General features: G+C 39.7%; 1 protein-coding gene across 4 annotated transcripts in view; it reads right to left on the reverse strand.

Annotated features, from left to right (window-relative positions):
• srgap1a (SLIT-ROBO Rho GTPase activating protein 1a) overlaps positions 1-22,553 on the reverse strand; it is a 132,687-nt gene that overhangs the window by 20,532 nt on the left and 89,602 nt on the right. For 3 of the 4 annotated variants that reach the window (XM_062035414.1, XM_062035412.1, XM_062035415.1), the window contains exons 9-18: positions 21,772-21,969; positions 18,339-18,423; positions 17,595-17,622; positions 15,457-15,562; positions 11,425-11,485; positions 10,249-10,326; positions 10,004-10,138; positions 5,981-6,086; positions 5,678-5,902; positions 3,999-4,078 (exon numbers count right to left, since the gene is read on the reverse strand). In XM_062035414.1, coding sequence (XP_061891398.1) covers positions 3,999-4,078; positions 5,678-5,902; positions 5,981-6,086; positions 10,004-10,138; positions 10,249-10,326; positions 11,425-11,485; positions 15,457-15,562; positions 17,595-17,622; positions 18,339-18,423; positions 21,772-21,969 — 1,102 coding nt within the window. Of the gene's footprint in view, positions 1-3,998; positions 4,079-5,677; positions 5,903-5,980; positions 6,087-10,003; positions 10,139-10,248; positions 10,327-11,424; positions 11,486-14,961; positions 14,996-15,456; positions 15,563-17,594; positions 17,623-18,338; positions 18,424-21,771; positions 21,970-22,553 lie in introns of all 4 variants that reach the window. The other variant, XM_062035413.1, reaches the window with a different exon arrangement.

Genomic DNA, 22,553 nt, shown 5'->3' on the forward strand with positions numbered 1-22,553 from the left:
ATATTCCTCACAATTCCCCGTTGTTTACAATGGAGCGAGAGAGATTCGGAGCGACAAAGCGACGATTACCCCATTAATTTGAGCGAGGATGAAAGATTCGTAGATGAGGAACGTTACAGTGAAGGACTAGAGAGGCAGTGATGGACGTATCTTTTTTCGCTCTGACCGTAACTTAGGTACAAGCTGGCTCATTGGATTCCACACTCTCTCCTTTTTCTATTGTGGATCACGGATTTGTATTTTAAACCACCTCGGATACTATATCCTCTTGAAAATGAGAGTCGAGCACGCGAAATGGACATTTAAAGTGACTTTTATCTCCACGACAATACATCGGTGACACACTTAGCTACTGAGCTAACGTGATAGCATCGTTCTCAAATGAAGATAGAAACAAAATAAATAAACCCCTGACTGGAAGGATAGACAGAAGACCAACAATGCTATTAAACCATGTACATGTAACTACACGGTTAAAAATTCTCAGCCTGGTAAGGCTTAACAATGCTGTTGCTAACGACGCTAAGGCTAATTTAGCAACTTAGCAACCGGACCTCACAGAACTATGATAAAAACATTAGCGCTCCACCTTCGCCAGCCAGCCCTCATCTTCTCATCAACAGCCGTGCTCACCTGCGTTCCAGCGATCGACGGCGCGACGAAGGACTTCATCCGTGGGTTTGGCGGCAAGCATCGGCTAGGCGTCTGCTAAGTAAGTAGTCCTTGTTGTGTTGCTGTAAGTATTGTACTTAGCCGCTAATACACCGATCGATCCCACCTACAACGTTCTTCTTTGCAGCCTCCATTGTTCATTAAACAAATTGCAAAAGATTCACCAACACAGATGTCCAGAATACTGTGGAATTTTGTCGAAGAAAACAAGAGGTTTTTGTATCGGGTCCGATGGGGTCCAACCACTTCCGTGGATTTTGTGACGTCACGCGCATAAATCATATCCAAAGGAGTTTTTCAACCGGAAGTGTGGCGGTAATTTTAAAATTGCACTTTATAAGTTAACCCGGCCGTATTGGCATGTGTTTCAATGTTAAGATTTCATCATTGATGTATAAACTATCAGACTGCGTGGTCGGTAGTAGTGGGTTTCAGTAGGCCTTTAATGACGTTGTCGCTATATTTAGCAAGATCAGAGCCCTCTAGAAACTTTTTAACTAGCAAAAAATCTTGTGGAGACCAAGGCTTTACAATTAATTCAATTTTGATCTCGATCACAATTTTGGCTGCCACGATTAAATTAGGATGATGGCCGGCAATATTAAAATTTAAAACACAGACTCAGCTGTATATCAAACTCGACATTTCCCGCAGTAATTTTAATGGGCCTGCTATTTGTGCTGTGAACCTTTGGCCTGGGGTCGGTTGAAGCCAAAAAGTTATCATGTAATGTTAGCTTGTTAAAATGGGAACAGTGAACATACTTGCAAAATGGAGACAGGATTAAAAATTTTAAAATTCATCTGTGCCAACATTCGCAGTGGTGAACATTATCAAGAGCACCGTAGTGAATGGCCATACACTTGGAAATCTATTAAAAAGGAGAATATCACACTATCTGCTCAATCTACTAGATTGCAAACATTTTTGTCATGTGCCGTTCTCTCCGCCCAGAGAACAACTTCAAACGGGGTGTCCAACTGACGACGGAGCTGCTAAAAGCAGCATGGAATGAGAAAAAGGTGAACTGTTAATACCTATAATGAACAAAAATACAAACATTTAGCTTTAAATATATGGATAACGTTTCTTTATCCCAGTGATTCTCAAACTGTGTTATAGTACACAGGCTCCCTCTAGTGGTACGCCAAAGAATCACTTGATTAAAGTATAGTGTTTATTTTCCTATATTCAAACACAGTGTTACTGTTCAAACTGTGTGTAATGTTACAGTGGCCAATAAAATAAAGATATTTGTTAAATAAATCCTTTGTCTTGTTTTTAAAGGCCTACTGAAAGCCACTACTACCGACCACGCAGTCTGATAGTTTATATATCAATGATGAAATCTTAACATTGCAACACATGCCAATACGGCCGGGTTAACTTATAAAGTGACATTTTAAAATTCCCGGGAAATATCCGGCTGAAACATCGCGGTATGATGACGTATGCGCGTGACGAAGTCCGAGTAACGGAAGTTATGGTACCCCGTAGAATCCTATACAAAAAGCTCTGTTTTCATTTCATAATTCCACAGTATTCTGGACATCTTTTGCAATTTTTTTAATGAACAATGAAGGCTGCAAAGAAGACAGTTGTAGGTGGGATCAGGGTATTAGCAGCGGACTACAGCAACACAACCAGGAGGACTTTGTTGGGGCGCTAGCCGCGCTAGCCGCGCTAGCCGTCGACTTCACCTTGACTTCCTACGTCTCCGGGCCGCCAAACGCATCGGGTGAAGTCCTTCGTCCTTCTGCCGATCGCTGGAACGCAGGTGAGCACGGGTGTTGATGAGCAAATGAGGGCTGGCTGGTGTAGGTGGAGAGCTAATGTTTTTAGCATAGCTCTGTGCAGTCCGGTTGCTAAGTTAGCTTCAATGGCGTCGTTAGCACAGCATTGTTAACCTTCGCCAGCCTGGAAAGCATTAACCGTGTATTTACATGTCCACAGTTTAATAGTATTGTTGATTTTCTATCTATACTTCCAGTCAGGGGTTTATTTCTTTTGTTTCTATATGCAGTTAAAGCAAGATGCTATCACGTTAGCTCGTAGCTAAAGCATTTCGCCGATGTATTGTCATGGAGATAAAAGGCACTGAATGTCCATTTCGCGTTCTCGACTCTCATTTTCAAGAGGATATAGTATCCGAGGTGGTTTAAAATACAAATCTGTGATCTACAATAGAAAAAGGAGAGCGTGGAATCCAATGAGCCAGCTTGTACCTAAGTTACGGTCAGAGCGAAAAAAGATAAGTCCATCGCTGCCTCTCAAGTCATTCACTGTAACGTTCCTCATCTACGAATCTTTCATCCTCGCTCAAATTAATGGGGTAATCATCACTTTCTCGGTCCGAATCTCTCTCGCTCCATTGTAAACAATGGGGAATTGTGAGGAATCCTAGCTCCTGTGACGTCACGCTACTTCCGGTACAGGCAAGGCTTTTTTTTATCAGCGAGCAAAAGTTGCGAACTTTATCGTCGATTTTCTCTACTAAATCCTTTCAGCAAAAATATGGCAATATCGCGAAATGATCAAGTATGACACATAGAATGGATCTGCTATTCCCGTTTAAATAAAAAAAAATCATTTCAGTAGGCCTTTTTTAATGTATATTTAGGCCTACTATGCTACTGTACTTTAATGTTGGTCTTTATTATCAAGTTTTTTCAAAAATAAAGGAGCTGCTCGGATCTCTCGGTGAGGTGGCTCGATGCAGTCAACCAAATTATAGTTGCATTACTTTATTTACAATAAATATAGCGATTATTGACGTTTACTAATGGATTTTATAATCGTCCCTGTTTGAATTCTGATGCATCTAAAAATCGATTATTTCCGAATATTTCAGATCATGTGTATTATGTCTTTCAACTGCTTGACATTTTCCTTTGATACATAAAACAGGAGGGGTTAAAAATAAAAAATCACAATTAAAATGTGAATACAATGTTTCTTAACAAAATGACTGAAAAACAAAAAACCTAGATGGAATTGGAAAATATAACCCTAAACCTTAAAACACAGTCTGCCTATTGGTGTTCATGATAAATAGAGAATAAAAGGAATGCTGGTGTTCTAAGGCCCTAAGGAAGAGGCTGAAACATTAGAATACTAATAGCTGTCCATCCCTTGGTTCTTCAAGGGCACTGCATTTAACAGGCTGAAAGGTGGGATTAGCTGCGGTGAGCTGGGTTTAACCCTGAGGAAAGCACATGTGACCCGAGTGTATATTTCAGCCCAACACTTACAGTATGAATATGGTGATGTGCTTTACTTAAAATGAACGCTACTGCAATATTAAACAACTGTAGGCCTTTACTCACCATCCTCACTGGTGTGTGTCTCTGTCCCTCCTTCATTGTCAACTTCCTCCAGCGCTCCGTGCTCACTGTAGGGACTCTCGCTGTGGGGGCACAAAAGCAAATAGACAGTCATGCAAGGTATTTCTCACATAATACTATTTATTCATTCTTCTGACATCTAACCTGGCCCTTCTATCACATTTAACTTTACTCCCCAGAAAGTGAGAACAGTGGTTATGATGATACATATTCTATAAGGATTAGTTCCCCCATCTGTGGTGTGGCCTCCTTTTCCGAAATGGCCTCCCTCTGACATCATGGGAGAGCTGGCAAACACATCTCTGCAGAATAGATTACCCCCTGACTGTCTTCTCCCGTGGTAACGTGTCACCATCCGCCTCTTCTTTTTATAAGAAGCGAGGCAGTCAAGAGTACAAATCTCCCTAAGGGCTTCATGTGCTTTGCTCAAAGTGTGCAATCGTGCTGAGATAGCTGATTAGCTCGAGCCGGTGGGGGGAAAAAAACCTGCCAGCACGGGACACAAGCAACGAAAGGGAAACAAAAAGCATCTTTATATGAGGGTCTTTGCATGTTTCAATAAGTAATGAAAAAAACTTAAGACCAATTTCACATCCATACCAGCAAAAAAGTAGAACGAAAATTAGATGCATAGAAATACTTGTTGCAAAGTATATGAATGTATTCACCACTCTCTCAAATTTAGCATTCCAATGTTTTCATGCCCAACGTTCCAAGTTTTCTTGCATAAAGCGCAGTGTTTCGTACATGTTTCCATCCACCAGCTTCAACGATTCATTTGATTGTTTGTTCTGTAGCCACACATCATTAAACTTGTATTAATCCATCCATCCATCCATCCATTTTCTACCGCTTGTCCCGTTCGGGGTTGCGGGGGCTGCACATTGGCGGAATGCGGGGTACACCCTGGACGAGTCGCCACCTCATCGCAGGGCCAACACAGATAGACAGACAACATTCACACTCACATTCACACACTAGGGCCAATTTAGTGTTGCCAATCAACCTATCCCCAGGTGCATGTTTTTTTGTTTTTTTTGGGAGGTGAGACGAAGCCGGAGTACGCGGAGGGAACCCACGCAGTCACGGGGAGAACATGCAAACTCCACACAGAAAGATCCCGAGCCCGGGATTGAACTCAGGACTACTCAGGACATTCGTATTGTGAGGCACATGCACTAACCCCTGCGCCACCGTGCTGCCCCTTTGTATTAATCCATTTTACACAAATAATTCAGTTTTGCTGTGGGCTTTCATAATTTCCATACCTCGGCGTTCGTCCGTTTTCATCTTGCAGACTTCCTATCCTTCACTTGAATTGTGTACTGTGGGGAATCGGTACGCAGCAGTGACCGCTACGTAATGTCTCTCATAATAATTGTGAATGATAGGCAAAATTCCCCAAAAAGTGTTTTGTATCCTTTAAAGTTGAATTGCTGAAATGAATGGACTTTGGAACGATATTCAAATTTTTTGAGTTTCACCTATATTTCATAATTCCCTAATCACACCACAAACAGCTGGTCCAATTTTTATTGTGCTACAGTGACCTCATCTTCATTCTTCCTCTGGACTTTGATTTCAACACAGACACCAGAAACCGTGTTTCATAAAACATTGCAAAATTTATATTGGTGCCAGCTTCAGTCATAATACTTTACCAATAGTCTCCTCCTGCCATGCACTTTTCATAGAGAGGCCCATCCAGCTCGTTGGCATCAGGAAAGATAGTCTCCTGGTGAACGATGATGGTCTTGATTATCTCGTTGACGTGGGCCTGACAGGAGACCTGGTCCTGGCACTCTGGTGTGGGCATGAGAGTAGGGCCAAAGCAAATGGCCAAGTTGTAAGGGTCCATCATGTTCTCGTCGCTGTACTGGGACAGGCTGAGGAAAAACAGCATTTTAGAAAATACACAAATACTGTAGATAGGTGGATTCCCAGATTAGTATTAATAAACTTACTGGTTGAGAAATGAAAAGAGGTAGCGCATCACAACAAGGACTGATCTGGGAATGGTCAGGAGGATCTTTCGAATGTACAGAGCTCTCTCGTACAGATTGTCCATTCCTGCAGGAGAGCAAAAATTTGGAAAAACTCCTGACTAGATTCCAAACAATGTCCGTTATTGCAATCTACCTGTACCTTGTTCCATTGTGGCACCTGTGGCCATTTTTTTATTTGCCTGAGCAGTGGTCCTGCAGGTTGCTAAAAATAGCCACTCTGTACCGTCGGGGTACTTGTAATGTATTACATCTTTTATGAACAGGATTCCGCACGACTCTTGAGCTCTTCTATACATAATTAACTCAAATGGCATAGTGCACATTACCTATTGCCTGTGCACCAATTTTTGAATCTGATTAGTTATATTTTGCCTATAGTCGACGATCAATCGAATCTATGGCATTGTTGTTTTTTTTAAAGAGAGAAATAAACAGATTGTGATCATATGTGGTACTGTATATTACCTGGTCACTAGGTGTCAGTCACATTAAATGGATGTAGATCTAGACCCTATGCGGTAATTCTTCCAAAGTTAATAACATAAGCTTAAATACGGAATACAGGCTTTCCTTAAAGTAAACAAAGCAGAGTTAACAGTTCTTTTTCCACCTCAAAAAAGACTGAATCAGTGATTCTCAAACTGTGGTACATGTACCACTAGTGGTACGTGGGCTCTATCTAGTGGTATGCCAAAGAATCACTTGATTGAAGTACAGTGTTTTATTTTCCTATATTCAAACACAGTGTTACTGTTCAAATTGTGTGTAATGTTACAGTGGCCAAAAATATTAAACATACTAAATATCTAGATATCTAAATAAAACCTCTGCCTTGTTTTTAATGAATGTGCTTTGGCCCTGCGACGAGGTGGCAACTTGTCTAGGGTGTACCCTGTCTTCCGCCCGAGAGCAGCTGGGATAGGCTCCAGCCCCCCGCTACCCTGAGAGGAACAGGTGGTAAAAAATGGATGGATGTTTGGATGTTGGATGCTTTGTATTTAATGAATACTCAGGCCTACTTCGCTACTGTATTTAAATGTTGGTCATTATGGTGGTACTGGGGAGAGACAAGTTTTTTCTGAGGTGGTACTTGGTGGAAAAAGTTTGAATACCACTGGACTGGACCACTCTGGAGTGGAGATTGAATAGTTTAGTGAAGTTCTCAGCTCTGGCACGTCAAACTTCACTAAATAAAGGAAGTAAAAGTTGTAACAAAGTTTGCGTATGTGAACCTGCGGAAGGATCGTTACCTTTGTCAGAGGAGAGTTACACCTCCCACCAGTGCAGACGACAGAATTTGACCAACCTGAGGCGCGCGGTGGAACTGCGGGCTCAGTGTCTAACAGACTGAGGAAAGCTGAAGTCGAAACTGTAGCAGGTAAGAGTAATCTCTTAGTCTCAAAAAATGATTTGTCTACACACAGGAATCTTTTACTAATATTTTAAGAAGACATAATGAACAGTCGATCTGACCTTTGAACACACCCGTTGTTGGCGGTCCTCAAGTTGCCACAGAAGGAGGGGAGGTTTTTAATGTCCAACAATGTGACAGTGAGGTTGATAGTCACATCAAAATCCTCCTAATTGAATAGTCAAATATTTTACTTTTCGCTCAAGCAAAACAACTCCACTGCATATTTCACAATGAAAGACAAAGGCAACCGCAGTGTTGCTAAAAAACTATCATCTACACTACATCGAGCACAGCCCACACTGCAATCACTAACATGTTGAGCTGGGGAATGTAACCTGGAATCGCCATCTCTTGTCCTGCACCAGTGTGCTCAAGTACACCCAGAAAAACACACAACCCACCCAAAGTCACACAAGGGCGCAAATACACACAACTCTGAAGTTTCATTGTCACGCAAGCCATCCATGTGATATCTTGAAAGTTCAAAACAGACCACACAGAGAGTCACATGGTAGGCCTGGGCGATGTATCAGTTTAATCGATAAATACGAGTTTTTTTGTTGCAGATGTTTTAAAAAAAAGAAAAAAATCGCTATTGAATGGAGATTAGTCAAACAAGTGGATCAGGCGGAAAACAACCGCTCAGGCTTCTCCCTGCCTTTTTGCCATCGTGCCAATAATTGACAGCACGCAGCAGCTCACCAATCGGCGGTCAGATGCGAGATAAGAGCGAGTTGGACTCCACATAGAAATATAAATCATGAACAATTAAGACAAATAAACAATCCAAACCAAAAAGGTAAACATTAAACTAAATCATAATGCAATCTTGAAAGACCAAAGTAAAGTTAAATCATCTGTTAATTTTATTTTGTACAAAAAATTGATTCTTGAACAATTTGTTTCCCATTCATAATACTCGAAAACATGCATCTAATCCCTTCAAACTACGCCCCCTTCAAGCCACGCCCTCTGTACACAAGCCAGTTCTGTCCCCCTCACTTCTAAAAATCCAAAACGTGGGCTGCTTGCAAGTGTGCATTGATTACAAAGAAAGTGTACAGTTTTACATGTAATATCATTATATGGATTAACGGAGACATAATAATTAGGGATGTAACTATATCAAAATCTCACGGTACTATATTGTCACGGTATTAAGGCAACGGTACGATATGGTTGTGGTGTTGTCCAAAAAAAATAATAAAAATAACTTGGTAAAAATGCCATAGTGTGTCAAATGAAATGGCACAAATGTTAAGGATAGGCAAACCTACTGTAATTGAACGCAAACATAATGCTCAAATGTTCTAATCATATTTATTACGACAAACATGTTTTTAAGTGCAAATAATTGTGCGGGAACATCCACTGTTACAAGCAAATACAAAAAAAAATTACAAGTGCAAAACAATAATGTTCAATTCAAGTTGTCTTTCAAGTTGTACTTTCTGCAGTGGACATTTTCTTTTATATCCGTTTGGAAAATGCTGTTTCTCAGAAAAGTTACCTGACAATTTAATTTATATCGATGTAATTACCTTACAAATTGATGTTTAGCTTCGCTGACTTCAAATATGTTTTCCGGGTGACGGTTTGTCAAGGAGTGTCTTGTATTCCCCGCGCCGTGCATAGGCCACGCTCCCACCGGGAGCTTTCCCTCTGCGCCGTGACCGGCTTTGTGTCGGCGCTCGAGACGAAGGTGACGCGCTCTGCGCTCAGTACGCAGACTTTGTTACCTTCGCCAAAGAGGTTATGATTTCGCAAAGGTTTGTTTGTCCGTTAGCAGCGTAACTCAAAAAGTTATGGACGGATTTTGATGAAACAATTCCTCCTATCTACTACGACCACATTCTCCTGCACGCTTCTCCTTTTTTAATCCATGTTATGGCATCCCACGCTACCACCTTGCCACCCCTATGCTGAACAAAGGATTCTGGGAGATGTAGTTTATTTTCAGACAGGCCAACGCAAAAGCGCCAGAAAAAAACTACACTCGCCAATATTTAGTTTCACACGTCACGGCATTATTGTGGGGATTTTGAAACCGCAATATTGCGGTATCTACAATACCGTTACATTCTTAGTAATAATGCACAACCAAGTCAGTTGTGGTTGCTAATTTTATCATTTCCAACTGTCTCTGAGGCCATGAATGTGTACAGGTTAAGTCTTCTTGACTGGTGATTGAACGAGAGCAAAGAAAGCAAGGAAAAGGAAGGGGCAGTCGGTGTGAATGGGTGCGCTGAATGTGACAGAGACAGCGGGATGTGACAGAGACAGCTGGATGTCAAGTTTGCGGATAATATTTTGGCGCGTTTGCGGCAAACAGAGATTGTTGATTGACAACCTCCTTAAAAGACGCAAAAAAAAACAACCTACAAAATGTTATATTCACTAGATACTCAAAAACATGATAATCATGGAAATCTTTAACTGCAGATGTTGGTAGACCAGTTCTACGAATGCCAAGGTGTGAATAAGTGAAGTGAACATAATATAAATAAGTTTAACAGGAATGCAATGGTAAGTAAAAGCAATCACAATGATTGAGACTCTGTTCTTACGGATGCAGGACAGCAGGTCACTGAACTTCTCTTTGGGGAATAGAGGGTTCTCCAGGCCACGAAAGTAAAGTTTAAGAACACCTGCCACTGAGTTGATGTCATGATCACTCTCATCGTCTACCAGAGGGTCGTTTCCTTTAACATAGAAACAATAACAAGTCATTTAAAGCACATTTGCGTGGAAATTAAATGCATAGCGTTGAAATCACTTTTTTTTTTTTTTTAATGGTGCACAATTAGTGTACCTCTCTCAAATGAGTTCTTAATGTCATTGACTTCCAGCTGAGATCCAGACACTCGAAATATTCCCTGATGTTGGAGACCTGCACAGAGAGAAAGTAAACAACCTCAGAAGTTAACTTATTTTTGAAAGTCACATTTTAATCATCACTTTCCTTAAGATTATTCAAATTAAGGACTGCTGGAGTGTCTTTAAACTAGGATTAGGATTTAACAAGAGAAGAGATCAAGGTTCATAATGAGCTGTTATTAGCCCACTGTTTGTCTCCTTTTAGATGACTTTTTGTAAGGCATCCATCAGTTGCTTCAAAAATGCAGCACAACACTGCTATTATACAAAGCCAACTATAAATCCCAAAACTGTCAAATCAAACCATGGAGGCCTGGTTGAAATATTTATAAAAAAAAACTTTTCTTCCAAACTTGTTTCAAACGAGCCGTTTGGAATTTGAGACTTTGGTGATGTTGTTTTTCATAGTTACATCATACGATATCGCTGTATACGATAGAGTTTTACCCAAAGAGCTTTGAGCAACTACACCATTTTTATTCAGTTGTCATCGAAAATTGTAGTCAATAAGTTCCTTCTTTTTCTCTGTCCTCTTTTGTGGGGCAGACTGGCTCTTACATGCACATGCATGCTAAAATCCTCTGTGATGCCTTTTCTAATAAAAAGTAGCGTATCGTTCTAATTTATGTCTGTCAGACTCCATATGGAAGCGCTAAAACTACAACATGGTTGACGGGGTGGAGACGAAGTTGAAGGGTCGTGGCCCGGAGAAGAGCTTCGGCATGTAAACACAACCACCCACAAAATGCCGCATTCTGAAGAAACGGTCAGAAAGCGCCTTGAAGATGGTCCTTAAAACAAAATCTATGGAAAATTTTGACCAAAAAAACAGCATTACATGCTATGTAGACCACAAGCAAGTGTTTAAATGTAAAACAAAATCAGTTAATATTCTTTCTGGGTGTCTTTTGCAATTATCTTTTTATGTTTATAGGCAAAGTATGAATTTCCTCATGTCTGCATCATGACATCTTCCACCTTATACAGTACCAAAACATTTAACATACAGTAGGTAGTAGTCATTACTGAGGTCACATGCAGTATGATGATAAAGAAATGCACATACCAATTAATGACATTTCTATACAATACAAAAACATAGGAAACTCACCATACAAATTTATGTAGCGAATACAACTTTCAACCACACGAGGGATAGCTTGTCCAGAGTCCTTTTAGAGGGAAAAAACACACATACGTTTGAAAAATGTATCTTAATTTAAGCGGAACATACAAAAACTAAAACTCTAGATACATTTTTTTTTATATATATATATAAATGTTTATTAATTCTTGCTTGTGTTTTAACATTTTCACAACCTATTAATGGATGTAATTTTGTTCATGAAAAAAATAATTTAAATTACAAAATAGAAAATATACAATGCACGTTCAAATCAAAACATTTTTTTTGCAAATGTGAAAACACAAGTTCATACCAATATGTCTAAGTAACAGGCTCTAACATGAACGAAACAATGTACACAATCATGCACGTCTTTTGTAATGTGAGGGTGAAGAAAGTAAGTGCGGATTAGTAGATACTGACTCAGACAGACTTGACTTGATCAGCTGCAATTAGCCTTCGTTACAAATATCTTGGTTACGGAAATATTGAACTCCAACAACTGAGTTTACTAATACTGGAGGTATTAAATCATTTCAAATTCGTATAAACTTTCCGTGTCTGACAGTAATCACATCAAACGTCTGCCTGAAGTGATGACCATTTATCATTCAGAAGTGAAGCAGCACCATCCATTCTATGAAGATACATTTGCCAAATGCACTTAGAAGAGGGCTGCACTCTGCTTCTGGTTCTGTGCCAACTGCTGCTGAAGATCAGTCCCGCACAGAAAGGCAGTGTATGCTTTAAATGATACAGCGGATGTGTTTATGGCTCTCTGGGGTATTCACATAGTCCAGCAGAGTCTGTACTGATCCAGGATTATGTAATAGTGTAATTTATCAGTCTAAACCTATGCATTCCGTTTTCCTCAAATCACTGTTGTTATTATGTCATTTTTATATACAGTAGGTATTTTGGTTAAACTGCATTATAAGGTATACAACACCATGTCTTTTCAGTAGTCCCTCCGTTTTTTTGTTAGTAATCAGGTTCAAAATGTCCAACAAAAACTGAAGCAATTGTTTCCCAAAATAAATAATTTGCTGCAAAGCCAATTAAGTCGTTTTAAATACCCCAAAATATTGACACATTTAATAGAAAAAAATTCTAGATTTACATGCAGGCAATAAATATATATAAAAGACGACGTTTATACTGTTACGCATGGCCGGGTTTGCTTTTCCATTACAGTAGTACCTCAGTTTAAGACTGTTTTGAGACGAGAGCAGTCTCGGCTAATTGTTATGCTTTAAGTTAAAGGCAAACATTTGAGTTACAGGCATCCTCCCTATTAGTTGGCGGCGCAAAGGCCACAGTAAACCCCGAAACTTGCTAGCAGTATCTTATAGCTAAAGGTTGACATAACTTTGTCTTCCAACCATGGGAAAGAAGATTGTGAGTGTGATGAACAGTGCTTAGAAGTAGAACTGGATGATAGTCATTGAATCAATTAACAAAACCAAATACACGACTAAGCGTGTCGCCAACTTGACGTAGCAATTTGAATGCATCACTGCTAGTCAGCACTAGGGATGTCCCGATCCGATATTTGGATCGGATCGCCCGCCGATACTTGCCAAAAAATGCGTATCGGCAAGGCATGGAAAAATGCCGATCCAGATCCAGTTTTAAAAAAAAGTCAGGTCCGTGTTTTCCAATTCCCCAAAAAAACAGCAGGGGTCCATCGTCTTGCGGTGGTTTGGCTTCAAGTGGGAATATGTCGAACAGACAACCGTAATTTGTCAAGTGTGGGGCAAAAGCGTTGCTATAAAAAGTAGCATTACTGCTAATATGTAGCATCATTTGAAAAGTCCCCTGCTAGAAAATGAAGCGTGCTTGAAACTCTGCACGTCAAAATCTCCATTGTGTATTATTCAAACTCACCTAATTCAGCTGACTATTTGTAATCAAGAGTACTAAAACCCTTTTCAACATGAATCTGACAACTAAGTAGGCTAAATAACTTTAAACTTTAATATATGCTCGGATAAGGCCAGTATCGGCCAGTATCGGATCGGAAGTGCAAAAACAACATCGTATCGGATCGGAAGTGCAAAAACAACATCGGATCGGATCGGAAGTGCAAAAACCTGGATCGGGACATCCCTAGTCTGCACCATACTGAAGCGGAATGAGTCTAACGCCAGCCAAGAATATAAAAATAATAATAATCTAAATGGGAGACATGAATTCATGAAAATATGGAAAAGTTGCAGACGGTGTGTTTGACGGAGAAGCAACAGGCAGGAGATACCGTACAAGTCATGACGTACATTATTATTACATTATTTTGGTAATCTACTGTAGTTTTTTGTAGTACATTCTATTGTATTGTTTTTATACAAAGTTTATTATCCAGAAGTTTGTTTTTCTTTTTAAAAAGACATGTCACACGTTAAAAGTGTGCTGTTTTGGAGGTCAAACATCAATTAAATTGACTTTAATTAATTTCAGTGTTAAAAGTTAAAAGCTCCGTCACAGAGCCAATTAAGCTCGTAAGTTGAGGTACTACTGTTTATTCTGTGCTTTTATTTTGCTACACCTGTTCCTTGTTTTGTATTTTCTTGCTGTTTGTAATCACTAATCAGGAGGGTTTTTAAGCACAGCTGGTTCATTAGTTTACTATTTTGAGTGAAACTTGTATGTTAGATCCATTCCGTTACGTCTCATTCACTCTGTTAGCATGATTAGATACACTTTGTCCTACATGTCGCCTCTGTCTAACGCGAACAGACGTGTGAGATTCTTTGATTGGGCACTCGACTCCGCGGAATGATACGGGTAAACGGACTATTTTGTTATGCTAAATGTTTGGCGGTACGTAGGGCTGCAGCTATCGATTATTGACCGTGCAAACATTTATTTTTCACTTTTAAATGATAGAAAGACCTGCCTCTCGTCTTCTTTGGGCCCTTTGCTCTCTTTCCACCTTGTCTTTGAGCAATCTCTCTTGGCACTCCACGGGTCCCTCCACACACACAGGCCACATCACCCACAGTGCGATCTTCATCACCATAGGTAAACCGCTCTCATGTGCACTTTATTGCAGCAGTCTTCCATAAACAATGTCAGCATATTTTACGCATTAAATAAATGGTCAAAGCAACAATATAAAAATCAAAGCTTTTTTTAAATCAAATTCATCAGTCTTGATGAATCGTCGTAGCCTTAGCCGCACAATATGCAAGACTTTATTCGAAAAATGGGGTAAAATCTTGTCAAAATTGTTTGTCCAATACCGAATAGGCACACTGTTCTTGTTTGCCTGTCAGTGTATTTTAATGTGAACAAAGACCTTTTTTAAATAGCCCTAGTATATTAGACATTTTTCATTACACTGGAGTGTGCTTTTCACTTGTGATATTTTACAGAAACATCTGAATAATGCTGTCAGTCAAGGGTTCTGTCTGTGTCAGTATGAGTATTATAGTACTGTACACACAAATATTGTTAAAAGTTAAGGCATTAGAGAAAGCAGGCAAGCAGTAGGGGCTCCCTAAGATGCTTCAAGGTGTCTACCTGATGACGAGCATGTGAGTTCCGTCGTCCACGGCTAGAGACAGGCATTGCAAAAGAGAGAGAAAAGAAGCAAGACCCAGATTAGGACCACAGCAGCTGCTCACCAAAGCTTTTGCTAAGAGCGCACCCTCAATCCACTTTGTCCTGGCATTGAACCAAAAAGAAGTGGACAGAACACGACGGTACTGGTCACCAGTTGTGGCAGCAAACATAGCGGAAGATTGTACTTTTTACAGCTCTCTAGAGATGCCAGAGAGTCCAGCAATAATTTAAGAGGAGATGACAGAGACAAACATTTAGCCTTCCAGGTGCCATTCCTCTTTTCCCGAAGCCCTTCCGATCTATCAATGCCACTGCCACACCTTAGGTGCAGACGAATATATTGCAGGTTAGCTTGAATGGTTTGGGGAATCCCATAAAATGGCCAGAAAGCTGGAGCAAGAGAGAAAATGAGGAGGAAGAGAAATGTCGAGTTGGCAGTGTGGTCATCAGTACCTTGATATATGACTCCATATTTCCATTAAATAACCTAACATTAAAAACAGAACGGGGTCTAGCCCGTCGGGTGCCAGTGTGGGTTTTGAACAGCCCATTAGGATGTCTAGAATACAAAAAAGGCATTAGAAGAAAAAGATGCAATTTTCTTTGTCCATCATTGAAGTGGAATTTAGCATTATGCTATTTAAGTAACAGTCTACGTCCATAAGATGTTGCTGAAACCCATTAGGAATGTCTTTTTTTCATTATCTTTTCTTATAATAAAATTCAACCCGAAAAGCATTTCAGATTATAATAATCATTAAATGGCTCTGTTGATCATCAGTGGTATGATATTGATTGGTAATTTATCAAAATAATCTTAGATTGTCACTTTTTGGCTGCAACCAACAGTCACCAACAATTAGCTTAGTGATTGGCCGCTTGTTGTCCCTTGTGTAGATTTCACCACATGATATCTAATTTATGATGTTGGAATGCATGAGTTGAATGTGATTATTCTTAAACTGACCTAATTTATAAGTATGGATGGGTGTAACTTTCACATTTAAACCAGTTTACAGTATGTGGGAATTTATACTATAATTTGTTGGTAGTTTTGTGTGTGTATATGTTAATTGTGAAATAATGGAACACTTCTTACACTTCTGATACTCATTTGTAAGTATTATATAGCAGACCTTGCATGCAGTTACAATTCCAAAACATTAGATGGTAGCAGTGTATAGACTACTGCAGGGGTGCCCATTAGGTCTATCGCAAGCTCGCGGTCGATCGCGGAGGTTGTGTCAGTCGATTGCCAGCCAGGCATTAAAAAAATACACCTAAAAATTTGCGATCATCAATTTTCACTACGACGTCACTTTCGTCACTTGATTGAAATTCACGGCAGCCGAGGATCTTGTGAGATGACGCTGGCTGCTGCGAGCTCAGTTGGAAGAAAATATGGACCAGCACAAAGGCGAGAAACACTTATTATTTCAACAAACTCTCTTACAGTACCTACTTTCAAAAGTCTAAAGACCGCCCGCCCAGTTCCTGTCTTCACAATAAAAGTGCTACTTCATGCTGCCTGCGCTTACTAAAAAAAAGTCTCAGAAGGCTAGTGCACACAAGCTACAGAGTTTGCAGTCAACGTTTTTCTTGTCAAGGATACAAGTATGCAAGAGGGACAAATAAGATGCCAAAAACAGACCACTTCCAAGTGGTATCGGACAGAAAGGAGGACTTTTTTTCTCCTCCACAATGTAAATTTAAAAATTTGGAAGTTATCAGCACTACTGTGAATCTTATCTGATTCCAATCAATGCAAGTCGTCAGAATCAGGTAATACACCAACTTATATTCTTGTCTAGATGAAAGAAAGGAATCTGTGCGTTAAACATGCTTGTTTTTTTATTAAACACTTAAAGTATATATATATATATATATATATATATATATATATATATATATATATATATATATATATATATATATATAAATAAATAAATAAATAAAAGGTAGATCATCTTGAGTTGGTCATTTTAAAAGTAGTTCGCCTGCGGAAAAAGTGTGGGCACCCCTCTACTACGGTGTGCTGCGGTAACCCGGAAAGAGTCTTTGGATTGTCTTTTGTTGAGACCTACAAAGTGTTTGTCTGTAAGTATTGTATTTATCATTGACCATCTGTTTGATTATAATATGCATTCGTATTGTAGTTCTGATTACTAAATTTGGAGGCGTTGAATTTGGCATGTAAAATTGCTAATGCTGATCAGTAGCATGTACCTGTATACGGCATTTCCAATGTAAATTAGCATCGAGTTAGCGCATTTTGAAAAGTGTAGCCTTACTTTTGAGTGCTATCTTTCTATCAGGCATACTTGCTTTGTTGGCATGAACAATTGCAAAATTACGTAGAGGCTGTCTGCTACGAATATGGCTGTGTTTGAGTTTTACAACCGAACGTAACGTCGCGTGCAAAAAAAGGTATCAAAATAGGGTACCGTTTGATATTAAGTGAATTGGAACCCTGTAGTGCCATAAAAATTTGGTCTGTACTTATAAAAGTAACACATTTGGTACTGTCACTAACATGCGGGAATGTTGTGGATGTGTGTTGTTCCTGAAGTGACTTAGGGTTTGTGCTTTACCTCGTCGTCATGTAGTCAGCTCTGTGACCTGCAGAGACCAAATGAAAAAAGATGCTTTGTGATCCTAAATAAGTATTTGCAGAGACATGGCAATGGGAGTACAAGTCAATATCAAATAGCAGCACAGTTGGACATGGACTTGTAGCATACACAAAGCTAACATGGACAAGAAGAATAAACAAATAGCTTCTATCCGAGTTGTTGTATGTGAGACAATCTGTTCCATGTACAGGTTCGGCTCATTTACATCAATAAGAGAGAAATTTGGGAGACCTTTCCTCGTTAGCAGACAGCACGCTTACTTACGAAGACTGACAGTTTAATTGAGACCACCAGGGCTACTATTTAGCAAAGTGACAGACAGACACACTGCAAATTCAAGATAGATTAACTGAGGTTCCCACCAGCGTAGTACAAGTGAATAATACCATAGTAACAACTGCATCCCCTCTATCATATTGCATTACAGTGAAGTTAAAAAATAAATCACTAAAACCAAATAGAAAAACAACTTCACCACTCCCTTCAACTCTGGGTTACTCGGCTAAAGACCAGGGTACCATTTAGTTCTTTCTAAGACCTTGAAATGATTGCAGCAGAGTATAAACCATCCAGATAATGACCGAAAAATATGGCATTGGGCCTAAGAACAGAGTAAGGAATTAGAAGTAAAAGAGCATAACTGTGACAAAACAAGGACGTTTCTCACTATCAAAAGGGTCAGTGAGGGGAATCTGACCATACCTTCGCCAAGTGTCTTCTTCAGCAAATCATGTTTGGCCTGCAGTTTGGAGATGAGATTGCTGCCCTCTAAAAACTCCCGGAATTTCTGTTGAGAATTAAAAATAATTACACAGGTGCCTCAAGTACCGTACCAGCCTCGGTGCCCACTCGTAGTCTATCATTATTAAGACAGCCAAGGGCAAAGTACACACAGGAAGAGGTTATAAACCTTTCCCAGAGCATGTCCATCTTCACAGTGGAACAAAAAAGCAGTAAGGATTACATCATGGGATCTTCACCTTTGCCAGACGAGGAGGAGGAGGAAGGATGGGTGAGTCATTGCAACAGAGTATGTAGTATTGATTTAAACATATATTCCAGCACATAATATGAATCATACTCCACGACAGAAGAATAAACCTTGCGATATGTTTTGCATTAAATAATTGTTTGGGGTGAATACAAAATATCACAATGTTTTTTTTTTGTTTTTCTTATTTTTATTTTTATTGTTTTTTGCAGTGATAAAAAGGTAGGTACATCAGTCATATTATGAATCAACTGCGAAAACATTTTTTTTGGGGGGGGAACATTTATTTCTACATCTTGCTGCATTTGTTGCATTCACTATCTTTATCCATTTATATAGACAAAAAAGTAAGCAGTGGTAAGCCCTCCGATCCACCACTGAGGACATTAGATAAATGTGTTGCTTTCGTATCTTCAAAATGACTGTTTACGTGTGTTTGTGCATAACCAACTATGTATTGATTCAGCACTCAGTTTCTACCATTAAAAACACAATAACTGCATTATGCTGGTCATTTTTGGGAAGACATATATGTTGTACAAACGCCACCTCCGTACTTTGCTAAGACTTCTTTCTTGATTTCAATAGTGTTTCTCATTGTCTATATCAAAGTGCTGGTACTCCTTTTGTATCCAAAAATGCACACACAGCTCGACTGTGTGCATACAGTACACAACGGAAATGTAATTGTGCATTGAAGGACTATTTTACATTAGTACAATTGTTACACTAAATAACGCTATACTATTGTACTTTGTCATTTAATATACATGTTTTACACTACAATCTATCAATCAATCAATCAATGTTTATTTATATAGCCCTAAATCACAAGTGTCTCAAAGGGCTGTTCAAGCCACAACGACATCCTCGGTACAGAGCCCACATACGGGCAAGGAAAAACTCACCCCAGTGGGACGTCGGTGAATGACTATGAGAAACCTTGGAGAGGACCGCATATGTGGGTAACCCCCCCCCCTCTAGGGGAGACCGAAAGCAACGGATGTCGAGTGGGTCTATAGGATTTATTGTTTGTTTTTTTTTGCTACGAAAACGAAAGCGATTTTTTGACATCTTCACATGAAACCATAACCTAATAAATTGTAAACAATAGATTGCTTAACAGTTTGTAGTGTGAAACATGGATATCGAATTACAAAATACAAAAATATAGCATTATTTAGTCTAACAAGTGTTCTCGTGTAAAAGATTCCTCCATCCAACCATTTTCTACCGCTTGTCCCTTTCGGGGTTGCATGCTCAGATGCAGGGGGTGCATGGATCACAATAAGGAACATGTCTCCCCAGAACATCGGTAAGCACCATATTATCCTTGATTCTTCGGCTAGACTTACCGTAGCAGAGTTGTGCGTTCACTGACACTCTGAAAACACAGACTCTAATGTTTGTTGACTCTGATTGGACTGCACTATTAAAGGCCTACTGAAACCCACTACTACCGACCACGCAGTCTGATAGTTTATATATCAATGATGAAATCTTAACATTGCAACACATGCCAATACGGCCGGGTTAACTTATAAAGTGCAATTTTAAATTTCCCGCTAAACTTCCGGTTGAAAACGCCTTTGGAGGATGACGTATGCGCGTGACGTAGCCAGTGAAACAGAAGTATCGGTACCCCATTGAATCCAATACAAAATAGCTCTGTTTTCATCTCATAATTCCACAGTATTCTGGACATCTGTGTTGGTGAATCTTTTGCAATTTGTTTAATGAACAATGAAGACTGCAAAGAAGAAAGTTGTAGGTGGGATCGGTGTATTAGCGGCGGACTACAGCAACACAACCAAGAAGACTTTGACTTGGATAGCAGACGCGCTAGCCGACGCTAGCCACCGACCACATGGATGATCGTGGTTAAGTCCTTCGTCCTTCCGTCGATCGCTGGAACACAGGTGAGCACGGGTGTTGATGAGCAGATGAGGGCTGGCTGGCGTAGGTGGAGCGCTAATGTTTTTATCATAGCTCTGTGAGGTCCCGCTATACTAAGTTAGCTTCAATGGCGTCGTTAGCAACAGCATTTTTAAGCTTCGCCAAGCTGGAAAGCATTAACCGTGTATTTACATGTTCATGGTTTAATAGTATTGTTGATTTTCTGTCTATCCTTCCAGTCAGGGGTTTATGTATTTTGTTTCTATCTGCATTTGAGCCCGATGCTATCACGTTAGCTCCCTAGCTAAGTTAGCTTCAATGGCGTCGTTAGCAACAGCATTGTTAACCTTCGCCAGGCTGGAAAGCATTAACCGTGTATTTACATGTCCATGGTTTAATAGTATTGTTGATCTTCTGTCTATCCTTCCAGTCAGGGATTTATTTATTTTGTTTCTATATGCAGTTAAGCACGATGCTATCACGTCAGCTCCGTAGCTAAAGTGTTTCGTCGATGTATTGTCGTGGAGATAAAAGTCACTGTGAATGTCCATTTCGCGTTCTCGACTCTCATTTTAAAGAGGATATAGTATCCGAGGTGGTTTAAAATACAAATCCGTGATACACAATAGAAAAAGGAGAGAGTGTGGAATCCAATGAGCCAGTTTGTACCTAAGTTACGGTCAGAGTGAAAAAAGATATGTCTTGCACTGCATTCTAGTCCGTCACTCTAACGTTCCTCATCCACAAATCTTTCATCCTCGCTCAAATTAATGGGGTAATCGTCGCTTTCTCGGTCCGAATCGCTCTAGCTGCATTGAACACAATAGGAAAATATGAGGAGGCGATCAACTGACTACGTCACGCTACTTCCGGTAGGGGCAAGGCTTTTTTTTTTATCAGAGACCAAAAGTTGTGAACTTTATTGTCGTTGTTCTATACTAAATCCTTTCAGCAAAAATATGGCAATATCGCGAAATTATCAAGTATGACACATAGAATGGATCTGCTATCCCCGTTTAAATAAAAACATTTCATTTCAGTAGGCTCTTTGATAGGGTCTTTCGCAGTCGTACTCAATTAAAAAAAAAAGCACAGAGACAATCACCAAAATGGGGCGCATTAAAACCAAAATGTCACTGTAACAGAATTACAACATTCACCTTTAACTACAAAATATAAGCATTAACCCATGGGGATCTAAGACAATCTCTAAACTATCTGCTAGTATTTTTCTATATTTAGACTCACCATAAAGTAAAATTGTTCTGTCTCCTGTTGGTTGGCCCTCCTCTTAGCAATGCTTGGTTTGCTGAGGTATGTCTCTGACACAGTGGACCTGACTGACTCAGTGGATCTGCTGTGGTGGAAGCACTCGGACACATCATAATCCTCAATGGTCACCATGTCCTGGATAGTGGTGAGGGTAGCCTCTGATGTCTTTTTCACCTGTAGATATATGAGATGGCAGGATTTGTGTCAGCTTGTATGTTCACACCCCTTACAATCCTCTTCGGGGAGCCAATGACTGTGGGGGCACGAGGAGGAGGCCGAAGCACTTAAACAGGCCAAAGGTGAACAGCAGATGGTACGAGTGAAAAAACTAAGTAAACTATTTATTTACCTCCTAAAAAGAACTGATAATGATGTGCTGTTTAGATCTTGTTTTATTATACTGCTGAGTCTCATTTGCAAGTATGCATTCATTTTGGGTTGTCCTAGATGTGCTGTCATAGTCAGAAAGTAGTCTTTGCCATTAAGTTGAATGTGCCAGTCTTGTCTTTTGTTGAGCCCTACAAAGTGTTTATACTTATTACACATCAGCTGTTTGATTGCTAAATACACCTTAGTTGCATTTTAATAACCAAATTTGGAGAAGTTCAAATCCAACGGCAATCAGGGTATAGTTATGGCATATTTAATGTATATTAGCATCGAGCTAGCTTGAATAAATATATAATCTGGTCATCTTCTATCTAACTATTGCTCAAATGCTGTTCTGTTTGTTGGAGCAAAACAAATAATGTACTCCC

Source organism: Entelurus aequoreus, linkage group LG24 (assembly GCF_033978785.1).
Source record: "Entelurus aequoreus isolate RoL-2023_Sb linkage group LG24, RoL_Eaeq_v1.1, whole genome shotgun sequence".
Taxonomy (NCBI): Eukaryota; Metazoa; Chordata; class Actinopteri; order Syngnathiformes; family Syngnathidae; genus Entelurus; species Entelurus aequoreus.